The sequence below is a fragment of the Nilaparvata lugens genome, chromosome 8, assembly GCF_014356525.2.
Source record: "Nilaparvata lugens isolate BPH chromosome 8, ASM1435652v1, whole genome shotgun sequence".
Classification (NCBI taxonomy): Eukaryota; Metazoa; Arthropoda; class Insecta; order Hemiptera; family Delphacidae; genus Nilaparvata; species Nilaparvata lugens.
In genome coordinates, this window is record NC_052511.1 from 6,379,073 (window position 1) to 6,402,376 (window position 23,304).

Here is a 23,304-nt window from a genome sequence, read left to right on the forward strand (position 1 = left end):
GTTCGGCACTAAGCTATAGTGTGATTTGTATCAATCTGTACTTGTGAATAATTACATTAAAGTGTGGAAATGAATTCGAATGGGTAAAAATTGGGTGAACCGTCATAGAGTTTATTTTGTTTTATAGAATTCAGAAGTTTAGAAGTTTTGTAGAATTAATTGGGTGTACCGCCATAGAGTATAATCTGTTTTATAGAATTTAGTAGTTTTATCGAATTTATTAGGTGTACCGTCATGAAATATCTTCTGTTTTACAGAATTTGGAAGTACTAGTCCGCCTTCAGAGAAAGGAAAGACTGTACAGTGAATTGAAAGGCTCCAGGTACAGGCTACTCTTCAGGAACGAGTCTTCCCTAGAAATGGAAGTTGAAAAACAGAAGAAAATCAACGCAGATTTGACGGCAATCGTTGAAGCATTGATCCAAGACTTTCCCAGTCTCCAGCTGCCTCTCACCACTACCTTGAATACACTCAAGTCAATGAATAATACAATTAACGTTGTTTAATTTTTTGTTGAACATAAATGGAGAGAATCTCAATTTTTTATACACACAAGTATTTCGGTCTCCCAGCAAAAAGGAAGAATGAAATCGATTGCTCTATTGCTCTACTTAGAAATCCCAAAACACTGTGATTGTTTTGATAGAAAATTAAAACTGTTTAATATAATATAATATTGATTGATTGAGTCCGGGTACCGTTTTTAGATGATTGCTCATAAAGAAGTCTTAATTCTATTATTGGTAGTTTTACCTATACATTCTCATAATTTTCCTGATATACTGTCACAATTCTTCCATTCATAGCCTTCTTATTGCAACGATTTTTGAGAAGGTTAATTCTTGAGTTATCCGAATTTCTCAATTCAAGTTCAAATTAACTAGCTTATTTATTCTTCATTGATTCATACAATAAGTACATCATAAAAATGATAGGGAGAGAAAAAATAAGGTAACCTTTTGCTATTCCTCTCCCAAATTTATATAAGGTTACACCTGGTCCGAAATAGGTCAAGTCTTGTAGCTGTTCACTTCACAAATGTTCAGTCCTTAATTATTTTCAAAGAGTAGATTTTCAAATTTGAATGCTCCAAAACCAAACATAGAAGAAATGTTTTACATTATTATTACTAAAATAGGTAAATATTCACATATTAAAGAAAACATTTTGCAGAACCAAAAAAAAATATTATTCTGCATTGAGAATGAGTGTTTATTTCCACACACCTTGACCTTACCCTATATAAATATGTTGACCATTATATTGATATTTGTTATTCACACATAAAAACACTATGAAAAAATAAAAAATAAAACTATCTAACATAATACTCTTCTGCATTGGGAATGAGTGTTTCTCTCCAAACCTTCTCATCTTATTCCATATAAAAAATTATGTTATTTGTAATTCACCTAATAAGTTCCAAAATTTGAAGTGCTGGTTTCTGGACAGCAATAATAATGATGGGTTTCTATACCTCAATGCAACAAGAACTTATAGTTCTCGTTTTTCAGAAAGTTTTTGTGACCCTATTGGTTCATCCCAAGAAATATAAAGAAAGAAAAATGGTATTATTGTATTCCAGTGTATTAAGTAAAAAAATAATGAAACTAGGCTAAAAATAATATATTAAAGTTTTTATTCAATTAATTGTTTTTATAACCAACACTATTCTTTCAAAAATATCTTGCTGGAAACCGGAGTCATTTTATTAATCACTGAAGTGATTATATAATTATTATGTAGGTAAGTTACCGTATATATTTATTCTTATAATTATATATTTTTTTAATTAAAAAGGAAAACGAGTTTTTCCTTCTTTCTTTTTTCAAAGACTAGACTAGTTTTGGCTAGGTACGATTCTATGTTGTGTCGAAATTTAAATGTTATATTATAATAGATACGATTATGTTATAACTTATATTGTTTTTTAATAGTGATCAATCCCATATTATGTACATACCTCCTGCCAATAACTTGATAACATTACACTTTGTTGAAATTATAAGAGAGATTCTAAACAATCAATGTTTTATTCAATTTCCAAGAGTCATAACACCAAAATTGCAACCCACCTCCAGTGGTTAAGAACCGTTTATTATTATTATTGCAGTGAGACCTTATCGATATTGGAAAATAGAAGAGGAACCTTTAAAAATAATAAGAAATATGTAATGATTGATAGAATAACTAATAGCATAATAATATCTTAGTTCTTCTATGGTGAAACACACAGGATCTTTGAAATTAAATAGACTTTATAATATAAAAAACATTCTTTACTGATGAATTCAACTGATTTTTTTATCTAGATTCAAAAAACGTATCATTGGTTTATGGAAATCTTTATTCTGTCAAAATAATTGACTTTGTTCAACATTCTATCATTTTATAAAAGTTGAAAGTGAACCGCTCATTTCAAACGTGGATATGTTTCCCGCCACCACAACTAAAAATATTACAAGAACTATAATACTGTAATGATGATATATACTATACATTTTTGAAAGGAAAAATAATAAAATCAATATTTAGATTTATTGCTGAAGTCAATAGTTTGATATTTTTGGAAATGTGAGAAAAATTCCAACTATTATAATAACAGATGTTTGACCGGTTCATTTGACGGAATGTAGCCTGACCGCGGAGCTACTGCTATCTGTTGTCAAAAGTTGTGAAGCCACGTCATTGTTGTATGTCAGACGATAAGTAATTTGTTTTTTGAATAATGAATATTTTTCGGTTATTAGGAGATTTATCTCACCTTCTAGCTATTATTATCCTTCTTGTCAAAATATGGAAAACAAGATCATGTGCAGGTAATAATATTCTTCAGTTATTCTTTGATTATAAATGCCGGTCTGCTGACTCTGCAACGTTGCTATCATAGAGACAAGTCTTTTTACTTTAATTTTTGGCGTATTTTATTATTAAAATAGTTTTTGACCTTTAATGCAACAATATCTTAATATTTAATTACGTATCCTCCTTGAATTTCAATCCTTTGTTCACTTGTAAGGTCGATTTTCTATCCAGTCATACAATTTGAAGCTTAACCTAACTTGTAGACTATAAACAATGTTTATAAAACTGTACACGTTCACAAAATTTTTTGTTTTGAGTTTAGTTTTACAAATAAACTGGCATCAACTATTTCTTCATAAATGTGGAGTCTTGAGAGCAAGATTTCTTTCATCTAGAAATCCTTTGAAGCAAATTAACTTACGTAGACATTTTAGATTTCTGCTAGTTATCAACCTAGCTTTATGAGTACAGATTTATGATCCTTTGTTTCATTTAATTTGTCTGCTTTTTAAAAACAAATTCACATTAAGAATTCAACTTTTTAATGCATGGTTCTTTGATTTAGCCTTACATATTAAACAAGGCTTCAAAATTTGCTCAAATGTTTTGAACTAACTTAAATCAATCAAATATTTTTGATCAAATGTTGATTATCGTCTACTCAACTGAAGTCCCAATGCCTAAGCAATGACTGTACGATTTCAATTGCTTTAGACACTTATGTTAATTGCTTCAGTTTCTTACTGTAGTCCTATAATATTATAGTCTATTATATGTTAAACTATAGCAGCTAATACAGCTCAGCTACATCCGTCGTTTAAGAATGGGACATTTGCATTACAACATTCATCCAAAATAGCAAAAATGTAGCTTACTATTCTTGCTTCATTCAAGGGCTAAGTCACACAAAGCGTTTTTTATCAGGCGTTTTTAGACGAGACGGCAAGACAGGAAGCTCTTCTATTGGCTGATTATCAGCATCCGAACGTAAACCCAATCAGCCAATCGGAGAACTTCATGCCCTGCTTACTCGTCTGAAAAACCCTTTGAGTGGCTTGACTCTAAGGCTCAATTCACATTTACGCGATTCAGGTCAAGAAGAGATTCGACTCTAGTCGAGAGTGTGTTTTCAAATAGTGATGTTGAAACTAGAATCGACTGGTCTGAGTGTCACCATTTGGAAACACATGCTCCCGCCTAGAGTTGAGACTCTTCTCGACCTGAGTCGCGTAAGTGTCAGTTGAGTCTTACGCGACTCAGGTCGAGAAGAGACTGCGACTCTAGTCTCTTCTCGACGCAGCATGTGTTTCCGAATAGTTATACTCGATTCTAGTCTCCGCGACGTCACCATTTGAAAACAAATACTGCGTCGAGAGGAGACTAGAGTTGCAGTCTCTTCACGACTTGAGTCGTGTAAGTGTGAGTTGAGCCTAAGAATAGAAAAAAGTTGTTCTCAACTGAATTGCTCACATATTAAATTGTATTCAAACTATTAATTTTGTTTGGTACATCATTCAATTATTCATAATATTTTTTCAGGAATATCGGGGAAATCGCAAATTTTATTTGCCGTGGTCTACACTTCGCGGTACTTGGACCTAATCAATGCATTCATCTCGCCTTACAACACAGTAATGAAAATTGTCTTCCTTGCTGCTTCCTATGGAACCATCTATCTTATGTACATGAAGTTTAAGGCCACTTATGACGTCAACCACGACACATTCAGGTTTGTTCATATTTTATTCTTCTTTAAAAATTTATGAAATTGTATTTGTCTGATCAAGTATTCAATCTTTTTTCTATGGAACGTGTTTGTTCCATCAGCCTACCGTAATTTAGCTGATATTTTGAAGTGTGCTGGCTATTAAGAAAATACAAGGATATTATCTAATTTGATCACAACTTGATGGCTTTAGTACGATTTATTTTACTAATATATCTGAGAAACAGTAGCCTAGTTACTGGAAGTTTAAAAACTTGTTGAATTTCTGACATACAGTACTCAAACTTGAATATCATAAATACTAAAAATTGAACCTCTAATGTCCGGTTTCACCAAAGGGTCGATGTCAAACGAGGCAAACGACAGAAGAGTCCTGCGACAGTCGAAACCAGCGACGGTAGAGACCGGCGACATTCGAGGCCAGCGACGGTAGAGGACTCCTGAAAAAGTGGCCTCAAATGTCGCCTGCGTTAGGCGACAGTTGAGACCACTCTAATTTTTGTACAGCCCCGACAGTCGAGACCTGCGACGGCAGAGGACTCCTGAAAAAGTGGCCTCAAATGTCGCCTGCGTTAGACGACAGTTGAGTCCACTCTAATTTTTGTACAGCCCCGACAGTCGAGACCTGCGACAGCAGAGGACTCCTGAAAAAGAGGACTCCTCCAATTGAGTTTCGTCAACAAAGGTGGTCAAGTCATATACATTCCAGTACTTGGATGATGGTCCCTAAACATATTTTTAAGTAATGGGAATCCATTACTACTGCATTATGCCTCCTTCATTGACAAATCTAAATATTTATCTATCTTCTATCCATCTATAAGACGAGATGGTGTCTGTCTTCCTGTCTGTTTGTATGTGAGCTCATCACGCTTGAAATACTTGGCTGATTAAGCTGTAATTCTTCACAAAGATGATCGTTCAGAAAATCCTTCAAGGATAAGCACTATCTAACTTCAAAGTTCATATGCTTTTTTTATGAAGGAAGTTTCCATTATTTAGATTTCAACAAATCAGAAGTTATAATCATTATAAAATGTATTTTGTCTGGAATCGCAGTAGGATGTGTCCTGAACTGTCGCCTGCTGCAAGCGAGTCTCTAATTTTTGTACAGGCCCGACAGTCGAGACCAGCGACATTCGAGGCCAGCGACGGTAGAGGACTCCTGAAAAAGAGGCCTCAAATGTCGCCTGCGTTAGGCGACAGTTGAGGCCACTCTAATTTTTGTACAGCCCCGACAGTCGAGACTTACGACGGGAGAGGACTCCTGAAAAAGTGGTCTCAAATGTCACCTGCGTTAGGCGACAGTTGAGGCCGCTCTAATTTTCGTACACTCCCGACAGTCGAGGCCTACGACCGTAGAGGACTGTAAAACAGTCCTCTACGGTCGTAGGTCTCGGATGTCGTCGGTCTCGACTGTCGCGCCCCCTCACCAAGCTTAGTCAGACATTTGCACATACAGTGTATGATTTACAAGTGTACTGGAATTATCAATAGTAACTATCGCCGTAGAAGTCCAGTGCACTCGTTGTTAAACGTACCTGGTTAGATCATTTTCAATCTGTCTTGACCGAGCTTGGTGGAACCCGACATTAGTAACCAACCTATTGGATAAAAATTGAACCCTAAAGTCCGGTTTAATCAAGCTCGGTCAAGACCTTTGAACATGGTGTCATTATGTTCAGTTATTATGTTGAACATACATGTGAAGTATACATAAAGTACCTATTAACATAATGTGAAGTATTACAGTTTTAAATAAGACCATAATTTCCCTCTAGCCAATGACATAAATTATAATCTTAGACATAATACAATAAGAAAATATGAAATATATAACACCAACTCAGCTCTTCTTAGAAGGCAACTCTACTACATCAGCAGTAAATTCATAAATATACTAGAAAGTGAATTTCCACTTAATAATTTCCGAAATAATAAACCTAGAAAAAGAGCCATAGAGGCATGGCTGAACTTGAATTATTTCCAATCGTTGACTTTTATACAATAATCAACTTCATATTATAAATTATATTTTCGAACACTTCATACGCTAAATTCAAGTTTAATATATTATATCCCTGATTAAGCTGATTTACGACTCACACTGGCGCACAAGGAATCTTCCTTTTGCCGGTGTTTTTGACTCTCCTACTGTAGGCCTACTTATGCATGTGAACATAAATTGAATCTTCATTTTATAACTATTATTTATAATATAAAGGATATCATTTCGTTATTATATCTAATTAAATAAATGTATGTATCTTGGTTTAAGTGCAGTAGCATATACTTATATTTATTTTTTGTAAAGCTTTTTTGTATTTAGTTTTTGGCAAATAAATAATACATGTAATCACAGTTATTATGTGATGCAAAAGCAAATTACAGTTATTATGTTAGATTACATTAAGTTTCACCAAACACATATCTCATTATTACTGTAAGATCAGGTTCAATTTACAATAAGAGAACAGGAAAATGATTATGATTTCTATGGCGATGTTACCTTCGATAATTTCAGTACACACTTGTAAATTGTACCCGGTTTGACTATGTTCAAATGTCTCGACTGAGCTTGGTAAAACCGAGCTAAATTGTATCGCCCAAGATCTTGTAGAGAAGGGACTAACACCAAACGAAGCCCATGACCGAGACTCCCGGAAGAGACTGACCCGAAACGCCGACCCCACCTCAGTGGGAGAAGGCTGAGAAGAAGAGGATATCTAGTAGACCTGTAACTCAATATTCTCGATCTAGTCCAATACTTGCAAACTATGAATATGTTATCATTTTTTAATTTGTAAATCATTTTCTACAGGATTGAATTTCTCCTCGCACCAGCCGCCGTTCTGGCTTTGATTGTTAATCATGCTTTTGAACCTCTTGAGGTGAGTTTTATCTATTTATCCTTCTATTTAATTGGGTTAGTTTATGCATCTGTAATTCTACACAATTTTACGTTCCCAAGCTTTGTTCTATTCAAAAATATTCTCACAAATACTTTATGCATTTCACTCTTGGAACTCCAAAAGTTTCAATATAAATGACAATACATTGGGCCATATGAATAAAGTTGAGCATTTGCTTATACTTCCAAAATAAGGAGCATTTGCTTCATTTTCTATGAATAAACGTGAGCAAAACCACTTGCTCATGCTCATCAAAAAAATAGTTTGAGCATTTGCTCAAAAGTAAAAGCTTTTGTTCAAAATTTTATGAATAAACTAGAGCATTTGCTCAACCTTTGAAGCAAATGCTTCAAAAAAGGTGAGTCTAGTCTAGAGCAGCTTATCACCTTTTGCTCATAGTAAAATGGCTCAACTAATTCGTATGAGGAAGAGGAAACTATATACCAGACATGATAACAACCAATAATTGAGAACTATAAAACTCTTTCTAGATTGAACCATGATATATATCACCATTATCCCTACAAAAGAATAAATACAAAAGATAGCTACCTGATATAAAGATAGCCATCACAAAATAGGAAATAGGCATTTAAGAAGATGAGAGTGTAGACGATTAGAAGAAGGCTATTGATATTATAAGAATATGCTGAAGATTATTATAGAGATGACATTTTTTCACGCTATTATTTCAAAATTCTAAACTCAACTAACCTAAAACTCTATTCATAAATAGAAAACAGAGCAGACGACGCAAACTCAAGCGGTGCCCCCTACTTGCATATTTAGCGCTTCCGTGAGCTATAAAAACAATAAGGCTACAAAAGCGAATCAGCTAATGAAAAATCTTTAAAATACGTGAGCATTTGCTCCAGAGTTCAGGAGCATAAGGTAAAGCTTATTCATATAAAAATGAGCAAATGCTTTGCTTCTACCTTTTGCTCATGAGCAAAACCTTATGCTCCATGCTCTTGCTCATGAGCATTTGCTCTGGTTTTATTCATATGGGCCATTGTCATTTATGTTGAAGAATCAATAATTCAATCAATATACTTTAAGCGGCCCATAGACGAACAACTTGGTTGGCAACCTAGTTGCCAACTTGCTGTGTTGGAGTGGATGTTGTACGTCTGTGGGCAGGTTGGCGGTTGTAGCAACCGGCTGGTCCAACGGTTGGTGTGAGATGAAATAGTTTTGATTTTCTGTGGGCGAAGCTTCATGTTGGAGCATCTGTGGGAAAGTTGACAACACAGTTCACAACCTCAGTATTTGAATAGTGTCGTAGCACTCATGGGCGTACTTTAATATGCTTAAAAGCATTTTTCAGGCCTTATTTCACAATAATCGAAAACTAGGTATGAAAGGCAGTTAGGCAGTTATTGAGAGGCAGAATCTCAAAACACAATACAATTTGTTTGTATGCTGAGTAACAATTATTAAGTCTTCACTAAAATAAAATGAGAACTTGCTTTTTATTGAGCTTATACAATTTGTTGGAGGATTTTTTATTCGAAGTACCTATTTCTTCAACTTCTTAGATGAAGGAGGTTAATCGTTCTTGTTCTTCTATTAAATGTTTTACTCCTATAAAAATATTAAAATTTTGTGTAAACAGTAAATCTATAATGTAACACTTTTTTCATAAGCCTGTTATAAAGCATATACCTGTTAAAAAAAATGGAATATATATGCTCTAAACTTAAATGTTAGGCTATACAAGCCTTCTTTATTCATAACCAGGTTATATTATAGAAAAATCTTATTTATTCACAACTAGTTTATCACATAGTTAGTATAGTTCAATAAAAGACAAGAGATCGCTCATTTTCTGTTAATGTCGAGTGTAAACGCTACAGCAGCAGAGCTGATCGGGAAATGAAGTTGGCAAAAGCAGGCTGATCGTCTGTGGGAGATAGTGGCCAACCAAGTTGGCAACTAGGTTGCCAACCAAGCTGTTCGTTTATAGGCCGCTTTAGGATCATATTCAGTAGTCTCCATCCACGACCAGTAATTGCTGGATAGATTGCGTCAAAATGTAAAAAAAACTTGATAGTAAAAACTAAGATCAAGATGAGAGGTCAGCCATACAGCTCAATAAACACTGTATTGTCTCTTCATCCAGGGAGTAGAGTGCCAGACTCACAAGCTTTTCACAAAGTAATGATTAAGTTTTATTAAAGAAACGTTCAATTTAAAGAGTAGAATTTTATCCTTACTTGAACTGACAACGCTAAAATTAAATGAAAAGTTCTACTCTTTAAATTGAGCATTTCTTTAATAAAACTTAATTATTACTCAAAGATATTATCCTTTTGTTCACGGAAATGGTGTATTTGTAATATGTAGAATCAAGTTTATATATGTTTGTATCATTTTGTGATACCCTTTAAGGAGGGAGATGTTGTATTGAGAGGTTGGTGACACTGTCAGATGATGATGGCACTGGTGTTGTGCGTGTGTGTGTTCTGTAATGACTTGATAACATATAAAATATAGCGCTCTTATAATAACATTGCTTTGTGCTTATTTATAAATTACTACTTGCCGGTGTGGCATCAAGTTGGAAATCTTGAGTGCGCGGACAGGAAAGCGATTTGATAGCGATACATAAAAAAGGAATGAATAAGCTACGCGCTCCGCACACACACATCGATTTTTGTTCGTACGGTATTTTGACGTCCTTATGAATCCTATTAGATTAATCAGATGATGTTTGTCAAGCTCCGTTTAATCCAATAGAATTCATATGGACGGCAAAATATCGTACGAGCAAAAATCGATGTCTGTGTGCGGGAATTAACTGTCAATCATTATTAATCCGAGATGCTTAGATGCAAGATCTAGACTACAGCCTCGTAACTTATATAATGATCCAACATTTCATGAAGTAGAATATTACAGTATTGAGTTTGACATTAAAGTTTGAAGCATACGAATTACAAAATCGAATTAATACGTTTTGTGTTGCCTCTTGACACGTTTCAATTGTCAATGCACAATGAAGCTGATGAATGTAGGTTGAATAAATCAGATTAAACAGCAGTGCTTGAAACAAAAGTGTCAGAAATATATCATCATTAATGGATTATGGCATGTATTTTTAGTCAGACTTATTCTCCTTGATGAGTTTCCTATCTTGTTTAATAGTAGGCCTATTTGAATGAGCAAAGTACAAAATTCATGATTGGCAATAGTAGAGAGTGTATTCTTGTTTAATCTCTCAGCTATAATAGTATAAAGATATGTTGATTAGTATCGTATCTAAAGTTTTTAAGATATCGTAATTGATAAGCTGCGTACACATATACGCGCTTCCAACCCGCACCGAGCATGCTCCGCCCTAGTACCGCCCTCGTTCCTCCATCGTACCACAGTCGCTCCGCACCCGCACCCATCATGAACGTTACGGAAGATCTTCTCGCGTTCCCCGGTCGAACCACTGTTGCTCCCCGGTCGATCATCAATCGCTCTGCTGGAGTGACGTTCGGTTGCGGAGCAGAGAGTGAAAGTCTGTACGCACCTATAGATTATCATGAATCGAGCTGTAATTTTGATGTTAAGTCTCATTCAGTCTCATTGTTTCATTTTGTCATTGATTTCATTTAGGCCCAACACAATTTTATGAGAAACATTTTTCAAAATCATGAATTGAATATTGTTTTGTAAAGGTGCGTACAGATACACGCGCCGCGAACATGAGCAATTCACTTTTGATCAGCTGATCATATCTGTATTTTTAAAGAAACGGTAAGATACAGATATAAAAAGCTTGGCATCAGCTGATTAAAAGTGAATTGCTCATATTCGCGGCGCGTAAATCTGTACGCAACCTTAGAGTAAATTAAGTTTACAATCAGCGTATTCATCAAGAAACATCACCATTTTTATTTTCAGTAGGCCTACCCATAAATGTTGAATGTATAAACTATTGATTGCGTTCCTTTGTGTGGAAACATCATCTTCCTATTAAATGAAGTTTTATGATCTGTCGAAATGGATTTTATGCTTCATGTACATTTCTAATTAGTTTTGTGGTTGATTATCAACATCTTTGTTTCTCTGTATCATTTCTGTAGGAATGAGAATATTCTTCACTGTCTTCTGGACTTACTACTTGGAAATATTTAGGAAACAATATTCATATTGTGAGAGATGTAGTAGTATTTTCCCATACTGAATAAACACAAAGGCCCGGTTGCACAACAGCCGGCTAAATTTTAACCGAGATTAATTTCACGTCAACCAATCAGAGAAGGCGTTTTTGAAAAGACGGCTTCTCTGATTGGTTCTCGTGGAATTAATCACGGTTAAAATTGAACCGGATGTTGTGCAACCGGGCCAAAGTAATGTTGTTAACCACTTTTTGTTATTATCATTTTCATATCATGACAGTACCAGATTTCTTGGCCTAACCTGCCACATCTTAAATGTTGATAATAAAATAGTGGTTGACAACATTACATTTCATTCGTGTCTATTGGAAAATGTGCAAAATTCACTTTTAGATGATTTTTTTTATGAATATCTCTTCGAACATTGGTTCAATTCAGTGTCATTTGCACACCATCTTTCTGTCATCTTAAACTACTTTATTTCTATAAATAGAATAATAGTAAGTTTATGTTATTTGCAACCCATAATTCTGCAAGTTTCATGCAGCGCAATAATTTTAAATTCTTAAAAAAGTTTGAAGATTCTTGAAAAAGAAGTACTGGTTCTGTGATGGAAAAGAAACCACCTCGTCTTCCCCGTTCAGTTCGTACTCCGGAAAATGTCGACCGAGTCAGAACTGCAGTTGCTACTATAGTGAGGTCCACGTTATAATGGCAGTGTATAAAGATAGAAGACCAGCGTTACCGATTGTCTGCTTTGATTAATTATATTTCTACATTGTTGAAAACGTATTTGGCGGCGTTGCGGAGCTGTAGAAAGATAGCGCTGTCTGTTTTGTCGGATGATAGACAAGGATAGCAACATCAATGTTAATCAAATACTGCCATTATAACGTGAACCTCACTATAGTCCTAGACATCGAATAAACGACTTGGTCTCAGGACTAGATGACAATGACTCGTACTTCGGAAGTGTAGACCGAGTCATTGTCGTCTAGTCCTGACCATGCCGTCTAGTCGATGGACTAGTAACAACTGCAGTTCTGACTCGGTCTATATTTTCCGGAGTACGAACTGAACGGGGAAGATCAGGTGATTCCTTTTTCATCACAGAACCAGTACTTGTAAAGCTGCAGCCCCCATCGGAGTACGATCAGGCACTGCACCTCGATGTCCAACTCTAAGGCTAGGCACACACCAGTTAGTCAAGACAAGACAAGACATGATCAGACACGTTTAGTCACAATAGTTGCTTATGAAGACATGTCTAATTGCAATGACTAATCAGTGTGAGTTGCGTCATAAGCAACTATGTGAAGTATTGTGTCTGATCATGTCTTGTCTTGTCTTAACTAACTGGTGTGTGCCTAGCCTAAGGCCAGGCGCACACCAGCTAGTCAAGACAAGACAAGACAGGATCAGACACGATTATTAACAACACTTCATAGTTGTTTAAGACGCAACTCACACTGATTAGTCATTGCAATTAGACATGTCTTCATAATCAACTATGTGAAGTATTGTGACTAAACGTGACTAGTCTTGTTTTGACTAACCGGTGTACGCCCAGCATAAAATATTGACGGAAAAAACGTTGCACTTTGACTACAGATTCATTGTTTCTAAAAAAAACTGCTCGACAGCGAACACACGATGTTTCACGTTCCAACGCTCCATGGCGACTTAAACGGCATAGTATGGGCCGTCTGCCAACATTCGTTCAAGGTCAATACCCCCTCTCGACGCCGAGTAATGTCGGTTCGAAAAACATGCGTTTTATCTGCACCACCTTGTAATTACTCATTGAATTCTCTCAAAGTCTGTATCAATTATTCACAATTTCTTTTCTCGATAGATCCTGTGGACTCCCTTGAATCGATAGTCATCTTGAATCTACCTACTCTTAAGCCGTGTCCACACAACAAATGTTCGACATACATGTTTGTTGAGAAGCTCAGTGACAAACATTTCAAAAATTTTGGACAATCTTTGTTTGTCAAACAAAAAATTACTGTTTTTCTAAACATTTTCAGTGTTGACCTATCGAGAACAGAAATTACACAAAAAACTACTACAGACTCTGAGGAAAAATCTAAAGCCGTATCCACATTGAACAAATGTTCGACATACATGTTCGGCAAACATTTTTGTTGAGGAGCTCAGTGACAAACATTTTAAAAAGTTTGGACAATCTTTGTTTGTCAAACAAAAAATTACTGTTTTCCTAAACATTTTCAGTGTTGACAGCTGTAAAACATAAAATCTGTTCTCCTCACAAATATTTAGTTTGGTGACGCGTCCACACTGGTCACGGGCAAACATTGTTTGTCAAACATGATAAAATTTGCCCAAACTATTTCAACAAACATCAATTTGTTTATTCAGTGTGTACACGGCTTTAGATTTTTCCTCAGAGTCTTTAGTAGTTGTTTGTGTAATTTCTGTTCTCGATAGATCCTGTGGACTTTCAGCATTTACCTTGAGTCGGTAGCCATCTCACAACTCAGCCATACTACTGCTTAACAAAATTCAAAGTGTTTCTTTTCTTATCAAAATTTAAATTAATTCACTTACTTATTCAATTTTCTTCAAAGTCTGTAGTATTTTTTTTTGTAATTTCTGTTCTCAATAGATTCTGTGGACTTATAGCAACTACCTTGAATCGGAAGCCATCTTGTAAATAAATACTCAATTATTGTACTCACTCTATGATTTTTCTCTCAAAGCCTGTTGTTATTCATTCAATCACATTATACATTACTATACGATTTCTTTCTCGAAAGATCTGTGGACTCCAGCAACTACCTTGAATCGGTAGCCATCTTTTAAAAACTCACTTGTATTCACTCCTTGTTTTCTCTTAAAACCTATTGTTATTCATTTAATTACATTTTACATTACCATACGATTTCTTTCTCGATAGATCCTGTGGAATTTCAGCAACTACTTGAATCGGAAGCCATCTTGTAAATACTCACTTGTACTCACTCTTTGATTTCTCTCAAAACTTTTTGTTATTAATTTAATCACATTATACATTATTATACGATTTCTTTCTCGATAGATCCTGTGGACTGTCAGCATTTACGTTGAATCGGAAGCCATATTGTAAATACTCACTTGCACTCACTCTTTGATTTTCTCTCAAATCCTGTTGTTATTCATTTAATCACATAAATATCGGGGACCGAGCTTCGCTCTGGAGTACAAAAGCATACAAAAATTATTACGAAAGAATAAATTATAATAACATTCATACAGAGATGTTCTATCTAATAACAGTAAATTGAGATTAATTCCCAGAGGAATGCAAAAATTTCCCTCACAAAGGCCCAGTTGCACTAAAGCCGGTTAAATTTTAATCCTGATTAACTTCACGTGAACCAAATCAGAGAAGACTATTTCAAAAAGATGGATCTACTGGAATTAATCAGGAATGAAAATAACCCGGCTTTTTCGCAACCGGCACTAAGTACCTGATTCCAAAGGTTTTCAAATGTTTGAAAATGATTTCAAAGGTTCAACAGCTGAGTCATAATTTTGACACAGTCCCACACACACAATTCGCTCACTCACTTCCATCACCAACAGACGACGAAATAATTGTTATTATCAGTTGTTTTTCCAAGGATGAATAAATAATTATCCTTTTTATGTCCTTCAGCGAGTTTTCCCAGGGATGAGACCTAGTGCAATCGAATCTTTATATTATAAACCTACTATGTTCTGAATTTTGTGAGAATCGTTGGAGCCGTTTTCGAGATCCGGTGAAATATAAACATATAAACAGATGTTGCTCGTTTAATAGTATAGGATACATTACCATACGATTTCTTTCTCGATAGATTCTGTGGACCTTCAGCATCTGCCTTGAGTTGATAGCCATGTTACTACATCTTAGCCATACTACTGTTCAACAAAAATATTTTGAAATGTGCTCTTTCAATCAAAACGTAAATAAATCTACTTATTCTTTGAATTCTTCTCAAAGCATGTAGTTTATTTCATTATTTATTTATTCACTCTTATGGCTTTTATCGGCAGAGAGATCCTTTGGGATGCTCTGCCTTGCCGTATTACCCAATGTCATTTCCTATCACAACAATGGCAACAATAAATATTTCTTTCTTTCAAATATTTCTTTCTATCAAGCATGTAGTAATATTATTGACTATTTCTGTCCTCGATAGATCCTGTGGACCTTCAGCATCTGCCTTGAGTTGATAGCCATCTCTCTACATCTTACTGCTCAACAAAATTATTTTGAAGTGTGCTCTTTCAATCAAAACGTAAAATAAATATACTTATTCTTTGAATTCTTCTCGAAGCCTGTAGTAATTATTGACTATTTCTGTCCTCGATAGATCCTGTGGACCTTCACATCTGCCTTGAGTTGATAGCCATCTTACTACATCTTAGCCATACTACTGTTCAACAAAATTATTTTGAAATGTGCTCTTTCAATCAAAACGTAAAATAAATCTACTCATTCTTTGAATTCTTCTCAAAGTCTGTAGTAATATTATTGACTATTTCTGTCCTCGATAGATCCTGTGGACCTTCAGCATCTACCTTGAGTCGGTGGCCATTTTGCCGCAACTGTTCCTTGTGTCGAAGACTGGCGAGGCGGAGAGCATCACCTCTCACTACCTGTTCATGTTGGGCTCCTACCGGGCTCTCTACATCTTCAACTGGATCTACCGCTACTATGCCGAGACCCACTACGATCTGATTGCAATTGTCGCCGGAATTGTGCAGACAGTGCTCTATTGTGATTTCTTCTATCTCTACATAACCAAAGGTAAAGTATTCGAAAAATGTACACTAAGCTATAGTAAAGTCCACGTTATAAATAAATAAATAAAACTACAACATCAATTACACAAAATATTTGATAAATTAAAATATTACATACAATAGTTAGTTACAAAAAATTCTTATAATGTGTCCTCTACTTGTTTAGTTTTTTTCTGTGTGGAAATTGACCTACTCCACTATGGCGTACCATGTTCTAGAGTAGGTTTTGTTAGTTTTTATGTGCGTATTATTAATTAGTTAGTGTTTAGTAAGTCATTAGGTGGTTAGTTGTTATTTGAAATAATGTTTTCTATGTTCTGTCTTCCTTTGCTCATCAACCAATTGTGTACTATTGCTTTGAACTTTCTAGGAAGATTAATCTGTTTAAAGTTTGCAGGAAGTAGATTATATAATTTTGGTGCTAAATGATTGAAATGTCTCTGGTATAGTGCCTTCCTTGCAACACTGGTGATGAGAAGATTCCTGTATCTGGTGTTGTGGTTGTGGTTTCTAGTTTGTTGTTGGGTTCTTGTGTAATCTGCATAGTATCTCCTTGGAGTAAAGCTGTCTTGCATGTCTTGCATATATTGAATAGATTAACTAGTAGGTACTCTCCCACTTGAATTTCTATGAAATATGTTAATAAATTATATATATTTTGAATGGATTAACTAGTACCCTTCTTATTATGAAACGAAAATCCAAATAAAATGCTGTAATTCACCCTGAAGACTTCTGCTACTGCAAATATTGACAACAGGGTAAACAGCTAGATGGAAATTCGATGAGGGCTACTATTCAAAAATCTCCATCTAGCTGTTTATCCTGTTGTCAATATTTGCAGTAGCAGAAGTCTTCGGGGTGATTTACAGCATTTAATTTGTATTTTCGTTTAATAATAATTATTCATGACTATTGGTGGCCACTAACGAGAGGACAAGTGTGTTGAACATGTGTGAACAAACATGTTCATCATACATGGTGTGTCATCAGCGAAAGGTTTCGATTGTATTCCCCATACAGGGGAACAAAGATAATATCTATCAAGTTTATATAATTCACTTTTTTCTATGTATTTCTCACGACATGCAGTCAAATAATCTATAAAATAAAAGTCGAGCCTCAAATTTTGACATTCAATAATTTTTTTATGTGTGCACCGAATTTGATGATTTTTTAGTTCTGTTTGTTATGTTCAGGAGCAGGTTTATGGCCTATCAAATTTATGATCCGACTCCAGGACTCTTTCCTACGGTCCTTCAAAGTTTACATGTAATCCTTATGGGATAAGATTTGTGAGCTAGCCACTCACAGAAATAAAAATCAGCTGTTATAATCATTGCGTCATCCAATAGCCGTCTATTTTCTTTCTACTGATTCACAAAATTTTAATTCAAATAATAATGCCGCGGTACAAACGACGTCCAAACTTGGGTCGTAGAACTCGAAATGCTATAAATTTAGAATATGCACTAGAAAATCAGCAGCAAGGAGATATATACCATTCAATTTCTCAGCAAGCTGCATTCAACTATATCTAAAAATACAAACTGCTGCACAACTAACTAAGCACACAGGAATTCCATATTGAGATATAAATACTGATTGTTGGATAATTTTCATAAAAATATAGTGCATCAGATTAAGCTAAGGCTAAGCACACATAAGGAGGCGCGGCTTGGTGATACAAAGTGTTGATCTTATGGAGATTGCCTTATCACACCGTTCCACGCCATGCCCGATTCAGTGTGTGTGAGTTCTTCCATTCAAACCAATAAGCAAGAAGCACCTGGGCGCCTCCCCAGGTGTGCATCCAACTAAAGTTTGTCATGAGATGCACTAACTATTTGGCGGTACGAAGTTCGCCGGGCCAGCTAGTACTATAATGTTATTTGACTGCATATCGTGTAAAATACAGTGAAAAAGTGTCCTAATACATCGCAGCTCGGAATGGATTGAGAAACCATCATCTTTCATATAATTATGATTTCAATAATTATAATTATGATATTTATGATCATCTTGTCCATTTGATTTCTCTTGTCATAACGATATTCCATAATCAAGTCGTAAAATGTACTCACTAATTTGATTCATATTCTGTGTTTTTCAGTGCTTAAAGGCAAGAAACTACAACTGCCCGCCTAAATCGAGGCGACAGGCAATAGTCTACTAAGATTTAGACTTTCTGGTCCGATGCGTGTCTGATTGAAGAAGAAGCGCTTGCTCATGAGCTGGAGAATGGCTAAAAACACACAAATCCTTGACGTGTGCCCTGTCCACGTGGTGTTGTTAACTTCAGACAATTTGTATTATAATGATAATAATTACTATTTATACTCAGAAATTGATACAAAAATTAGAGTTAAATGTAGTGACTATTTGGGACGTATAATATCAGTATAGTGAACTCTGCAGATTTAGGTCTAAATGTTGCAATTGAATTGATAACAATCAATAGTTTCCTTCTGTTATTGGCAATATACGTTTGAATAAATATATAAGATACGTTCTGATAAAATATCTAAATAATAAGTGTATGAGATGTGTGAGAGTGGTTGAGTAAATTAACTTAATTTATTATATAATTAACTTAATTTATTATATAATAACTGTCTTGGGGATGTGAGATGAGGGTGTTTTAAATTGAGTTGCTAGTATTTTTTAGTATTGCCAGAGGTGAATTTGAACGGTACGACTTTTCTATCATTCTCTAAATTCCATACATCAGAATCCATCCTCTGCAGTTAGAAAACCTATAAATCATATACTTTCCTTTACTTCACATTACTCAGGTTAATCATCCTTTATTAAATCGATTGTTTAGGAATAACTATGAGTTTAGGTATAACTATGGAACTAGAAATCCTTTACTTCACATTACTCAGGTTAATCATCCTTTATTAAATCAATTGTTTAGGTTTAACTATGGAATTGAAGAATGTTCAAGTGACACATAACCTAGACTGTTGTCAAAATTAGAATTGGAACCGTTTTGGGTGAGAGTCTGTGCTACTTTTCTGTAAGTTGTGTAATTCTGAATAATTAAAAGTTTGTAGGCTATACAGCATTGGTATGATGCTTTTCAGACTCAAGAATTGAAAGAAAATATCGAAGAAATTACAATTCACGAATCTATTTCAACTGCTTGTGTTTGAAAATGAAAAGTCTCAATTGCATGTGAACTAATGAATGTAACTTGAGTAATTGTGAGAGTAAATTCTAGATTGGTTACTCATTCTCAACTCATAATTTATTTTCTATCACACCTTAGTAGCTAGATTATAGCTTATGTTAATGTCATTGTTTTTAGATAAGGATCTGGAGGTTCCAAATGTAATCCAAATCAAACTAAAGATTTCAATCTTTCTTCTAGCTGAGCAATTTTTTACTAGTAGTCTAATTGAATTAATCAATGGTTTGTATTCAAGCCATTTGAATTCGCCTTACATTTTTATCTGTTATTTTACTGGCTGATAATACCTTTTAAAATGATTGAGAAGAAAGAAAATAACCTGATAATACTCGCTCTTTGGTTTTAACATTATCCATATTACTCACAAGTAAAATGAATCAATGCTTTGTCCTAATTGTTTGTAGTTTCCAAACTAATTTGCTTTGTTTCATGGTGTACAACTATTCTTATTGTTTGATATGAACTTTTTTAACACTATCATAGTTGAATGTTTCCTATTAAAATCAAGAATCTAATAGGTAGCCTAATAGTTCTATTAAAATAAAATCATTGTATGTCTCAGATCCATTTGATATCTGCTGAAATATTGTGCTAAATTATGAGTTTCCTTCAAATTTCCAACTTGGTACGGTTATTTCTAACCGAGTATATAGAGAGGTTTGAAGAATACGTGTTCAAAATTTGAAGCTGATTGATCAATTCTTTCTGAAGTTATTGTAGAACATACAAACAGACGGATTTTGGTCTTCACTGAGTCGAAAGTGAGAAGTAACGTTTTGAGTCGATAGTCCGGGTAACGTTTTTAGATGATTGCTCATAAGAAAGTCTTGATACTATTATTGGTGTTTTACCAATATATTCCTATCACTTTCCTGATATACTGTCACAATTCTTCCATCCATAGCCTTCTTATTGCAACTATTTTTGAGAAGGTTTAATTCTGAATTCCGAATTTCTCAATTCAAGTTCAAATTAACTAGCTTCTTTATTCTTCATTGATTCATACAGTAAGTACATCATCAAAGTGATAGGGAGAGAAAAATAAGGTAACCTTGTGCTATTCCTCTCCCAAATTCAGATAAGGTTACACTCAAGTCTTGTAGTTGTTCACTTCCTATAATCATAGTTTTAAATCTTAACGTTGGAACTTTTGATTTACATTTTAAGTGTAAAAATTGCACAAATCCAAGCACAAGGGCTCATCACACAAACGATATTATTTTATTTATTTATTTACAAATACACATAATCAAGCTGATGGAAGGAAATGAACAGGATTCCCCTAAACTGTTTCACTGTTCTCTCCTGAATTTTTATAGTTAATATAGATTAAATGAGATTATGCTGGCGCCACACTCTCGCCAAGTGTGTACAAATGACGACAAGCGCTATGGGGATGGCTACTATCCCATAATATAGCCCAAATGAGGTTTTGCGGGCGCCCACACTCTTGCCAAGTGTGTATAAATGACGACAAGCGCTATGGGGATGGCTTCTACCATGGCTTACTTCAGATATCTATAGTAGTCTGTGCTTCTACCCCATAATATAGCCCAAAAATGAGGTTTTGCCGGCGCCACACTCTTGCCAAGTGCGTACAAATGACGAGCGCAAGAGTGTGGATGACTACTATGCTACCGCTTGCCCTCACTTGCCTTCGCTCCGACTCTTGTGGAGACAAGGCAAGCAGAGGCTAGTGGCTCCATATCACTGATTTTTATGTGGCGCTCATCTTCTGGTCACATTTTGCAGTGTGGTTGGTAAGAAGAACGCGAGCCGCTCGTGTTGGCCTTTTTCGACCAAACAAGTAACTTGGCAAGAGTGTGGCCTAGGCATCATGTTTAGTATGTTGTAATATTGGGTACCGTATTCTAAAGCTGCGTTTACACCAAAGTTATCAACAAAATGTTTATTTCTCCGTCCTTATAGATTCTATTAGATTGAACATAACTTATCATACACATGATGAACATAATGTGTTTGTCAAGTTCCGTTCAATCTAATAGAATCTATAAGGGCGGAAAAATAAACATTTTTTAACAACTTTGGTGTAAACGCAGCTTTACCAATCCGATTTTATTAATTTGATCCCATGTTATCGTCAAAATGTCTATGAGTGTTTTTCATCATCATAATGGAAAACCTTCAATATTTTGATGAAATCTCAATCACTGTTTTCTAGTATTTTCTGTTTTCGGAAACCTTACAAATGGTTAAAGAGTCGTGTGCAGGCTGTATATACTTTTCAGGAATAATCTAGAGTATTTAGAGTTGTATTTTTATTTGAGTCGATTGTTGATGATTATGAGTTTTATCAATGTAACTGCCTACTGAGTTTGATAATATTATTCTGATGTATTGGCAATTAAATATTGATTTCTTCTAAAAATGTTTCTTTTCTTAAAGTTTTACCTTGATGAGATGATGATTGTATTGTTATCACTAATTATTAAATTCTTTATTAATTCATACAAAAAGTACCTACATCATAAACATTATAGGGAGAGAAAAAAATAAGGTAACCTTGTGCTATTCCTCTCACAAATTTATATAAGGTAACCAAAAATATGCCATTAAAAATTATAAATTTGCAAGTTTAGATTGATGTATTTTTTCAATTTTGATGATTGTGTAGCAGGCTGTACACAGGTACAATTATGAATTGTAAATACTGTTTTTGTATAGTGATATTTATCCATAACTAGCTTTCCCGGCAAACTTCGTACCGCCAAAAAGTCAATGTATCTCATGTTACACTTGAATTTATCTGGTGAATCATGAAATTTATCTGTCAATCAATATTTTCTTTTATATCTAAAAAAATACGAACTTCCTATGTGCTTGAAACTACCGTTTTTGACCGAGCGAAGTGAGGTCTAAGATTCAAGTCGACGGTTTGGCATTTCTCTTAATGTTTAAATGTTTATATGTTGCGCATTCACGGCAAAACGCGGTAATAGATTTTCATGAAATTTGAAAGGTATGTTCCTTTTTAAATTGCGCGTCGACGTATATACAAGGTTTTTGGAAATTTTGCGTTTCAAGGATAATATAAAAGGAAAAAGGAGCCTCCTTCATACGTAAAAATAAGAGTAAACTCCTTCATTAGAGTAAAAATCAGACTATAGAATTATTCATCATAAATCAGCTGTCGAGTTGACTATAAATTGCATGCTATGACGCATGCAATAATTCAATATCTCAATGTAACTTGATAAAAAATTAACAGATGTGTAGACTTTAAATTGCATGCCTCATTGAATGCTATTTTTATGCACTATTGAATAGGATGCAAAGAACTTCCGATAATTGTGTTCTGCAGTGCACTCCTTGCAGACAACTCAATTACAACACAGAAGATTCTGGAAATTCATCACGGAAACAGCGGAGAAATGCATTGCCGAATCTGTGCTCCACCAGGGGACAGGTGAACACTAACCACTTGTATGTGAATCGTTGGGTCAGGCCAGATCCTAGCAAAGCGCCACTCATCACTTACCCAGAATATCCGAAACAACACAACAAAGAGGAAGACGATTACTATAAGGCACCTAGCACCAAAAATGGACAGATTGTGGGTGGAGTTGTTTATGATAACTGCTTTTGCTCAAAAAGAAACGGGTTGCAGGACGATTGTCCCCTCACCAAGTGCATTACAAATCCTGGCTGCAAGGCTTTGCCTGAGCCTTGCTGTCCAAACTTGTATGAGGAGCGTCTGCGCCAGGCAAAGCGTGCTTGTGAAGATGGTCGATATGG

General features: G+C 35.0%; 2 protein-coding genes across 3 annotated transcripts in view; both read left to right on the plus strand.

Annotated features, from left to right (window-relative positions):
• LOC111044455 (coiled-coil domain-containing protein 40) overlaps positions 1–1,589 on the plus strand; it is a 37,720-nt gene extending 36,131 nt beyond the window's left edge. For both annotated transcript variants that reach the window (XM_022329615.2, XM_039433818.1), the window contains exon 14: positions 258–1,589. In XM_022329615.2, coding sequence (XP_022185307.2) covers positions 258–506 — 249 coding nt within the window. In that variant the 3' untranslated portion in view covers positions 507–1,589. The remainder of the gene's footprint in view (positions 1–257) is intronic.
• Positions 1,590–2,645: 1,056 nt separating this feature from the next.
• LOC111044451 (ER lumen protein-retaining receptor) lies at positions 2,646–21,937 on the plus strand. Its single transcript, XM_039433820.1, has 5 exons — positions 2,646–2,819; positions 4,345–4,534; positions 7,353–7,422; positions 16,104–16,356; positions 18,466–21,937. Exons 1-5 carry the CDS (start codon positions 2,729–2,731, stop codon positions 18,498–18,500), a joined length of 639 nt encoding a protein of 212 aa, XP_039289754.1. The 5' UTR covers positions 2,646–2,728; the 3' UTR covers positions 18,501–21,937.
• The last annotated feature ends 1,367 nt before the right edge of the window (positions 21,938–23,304 follow it).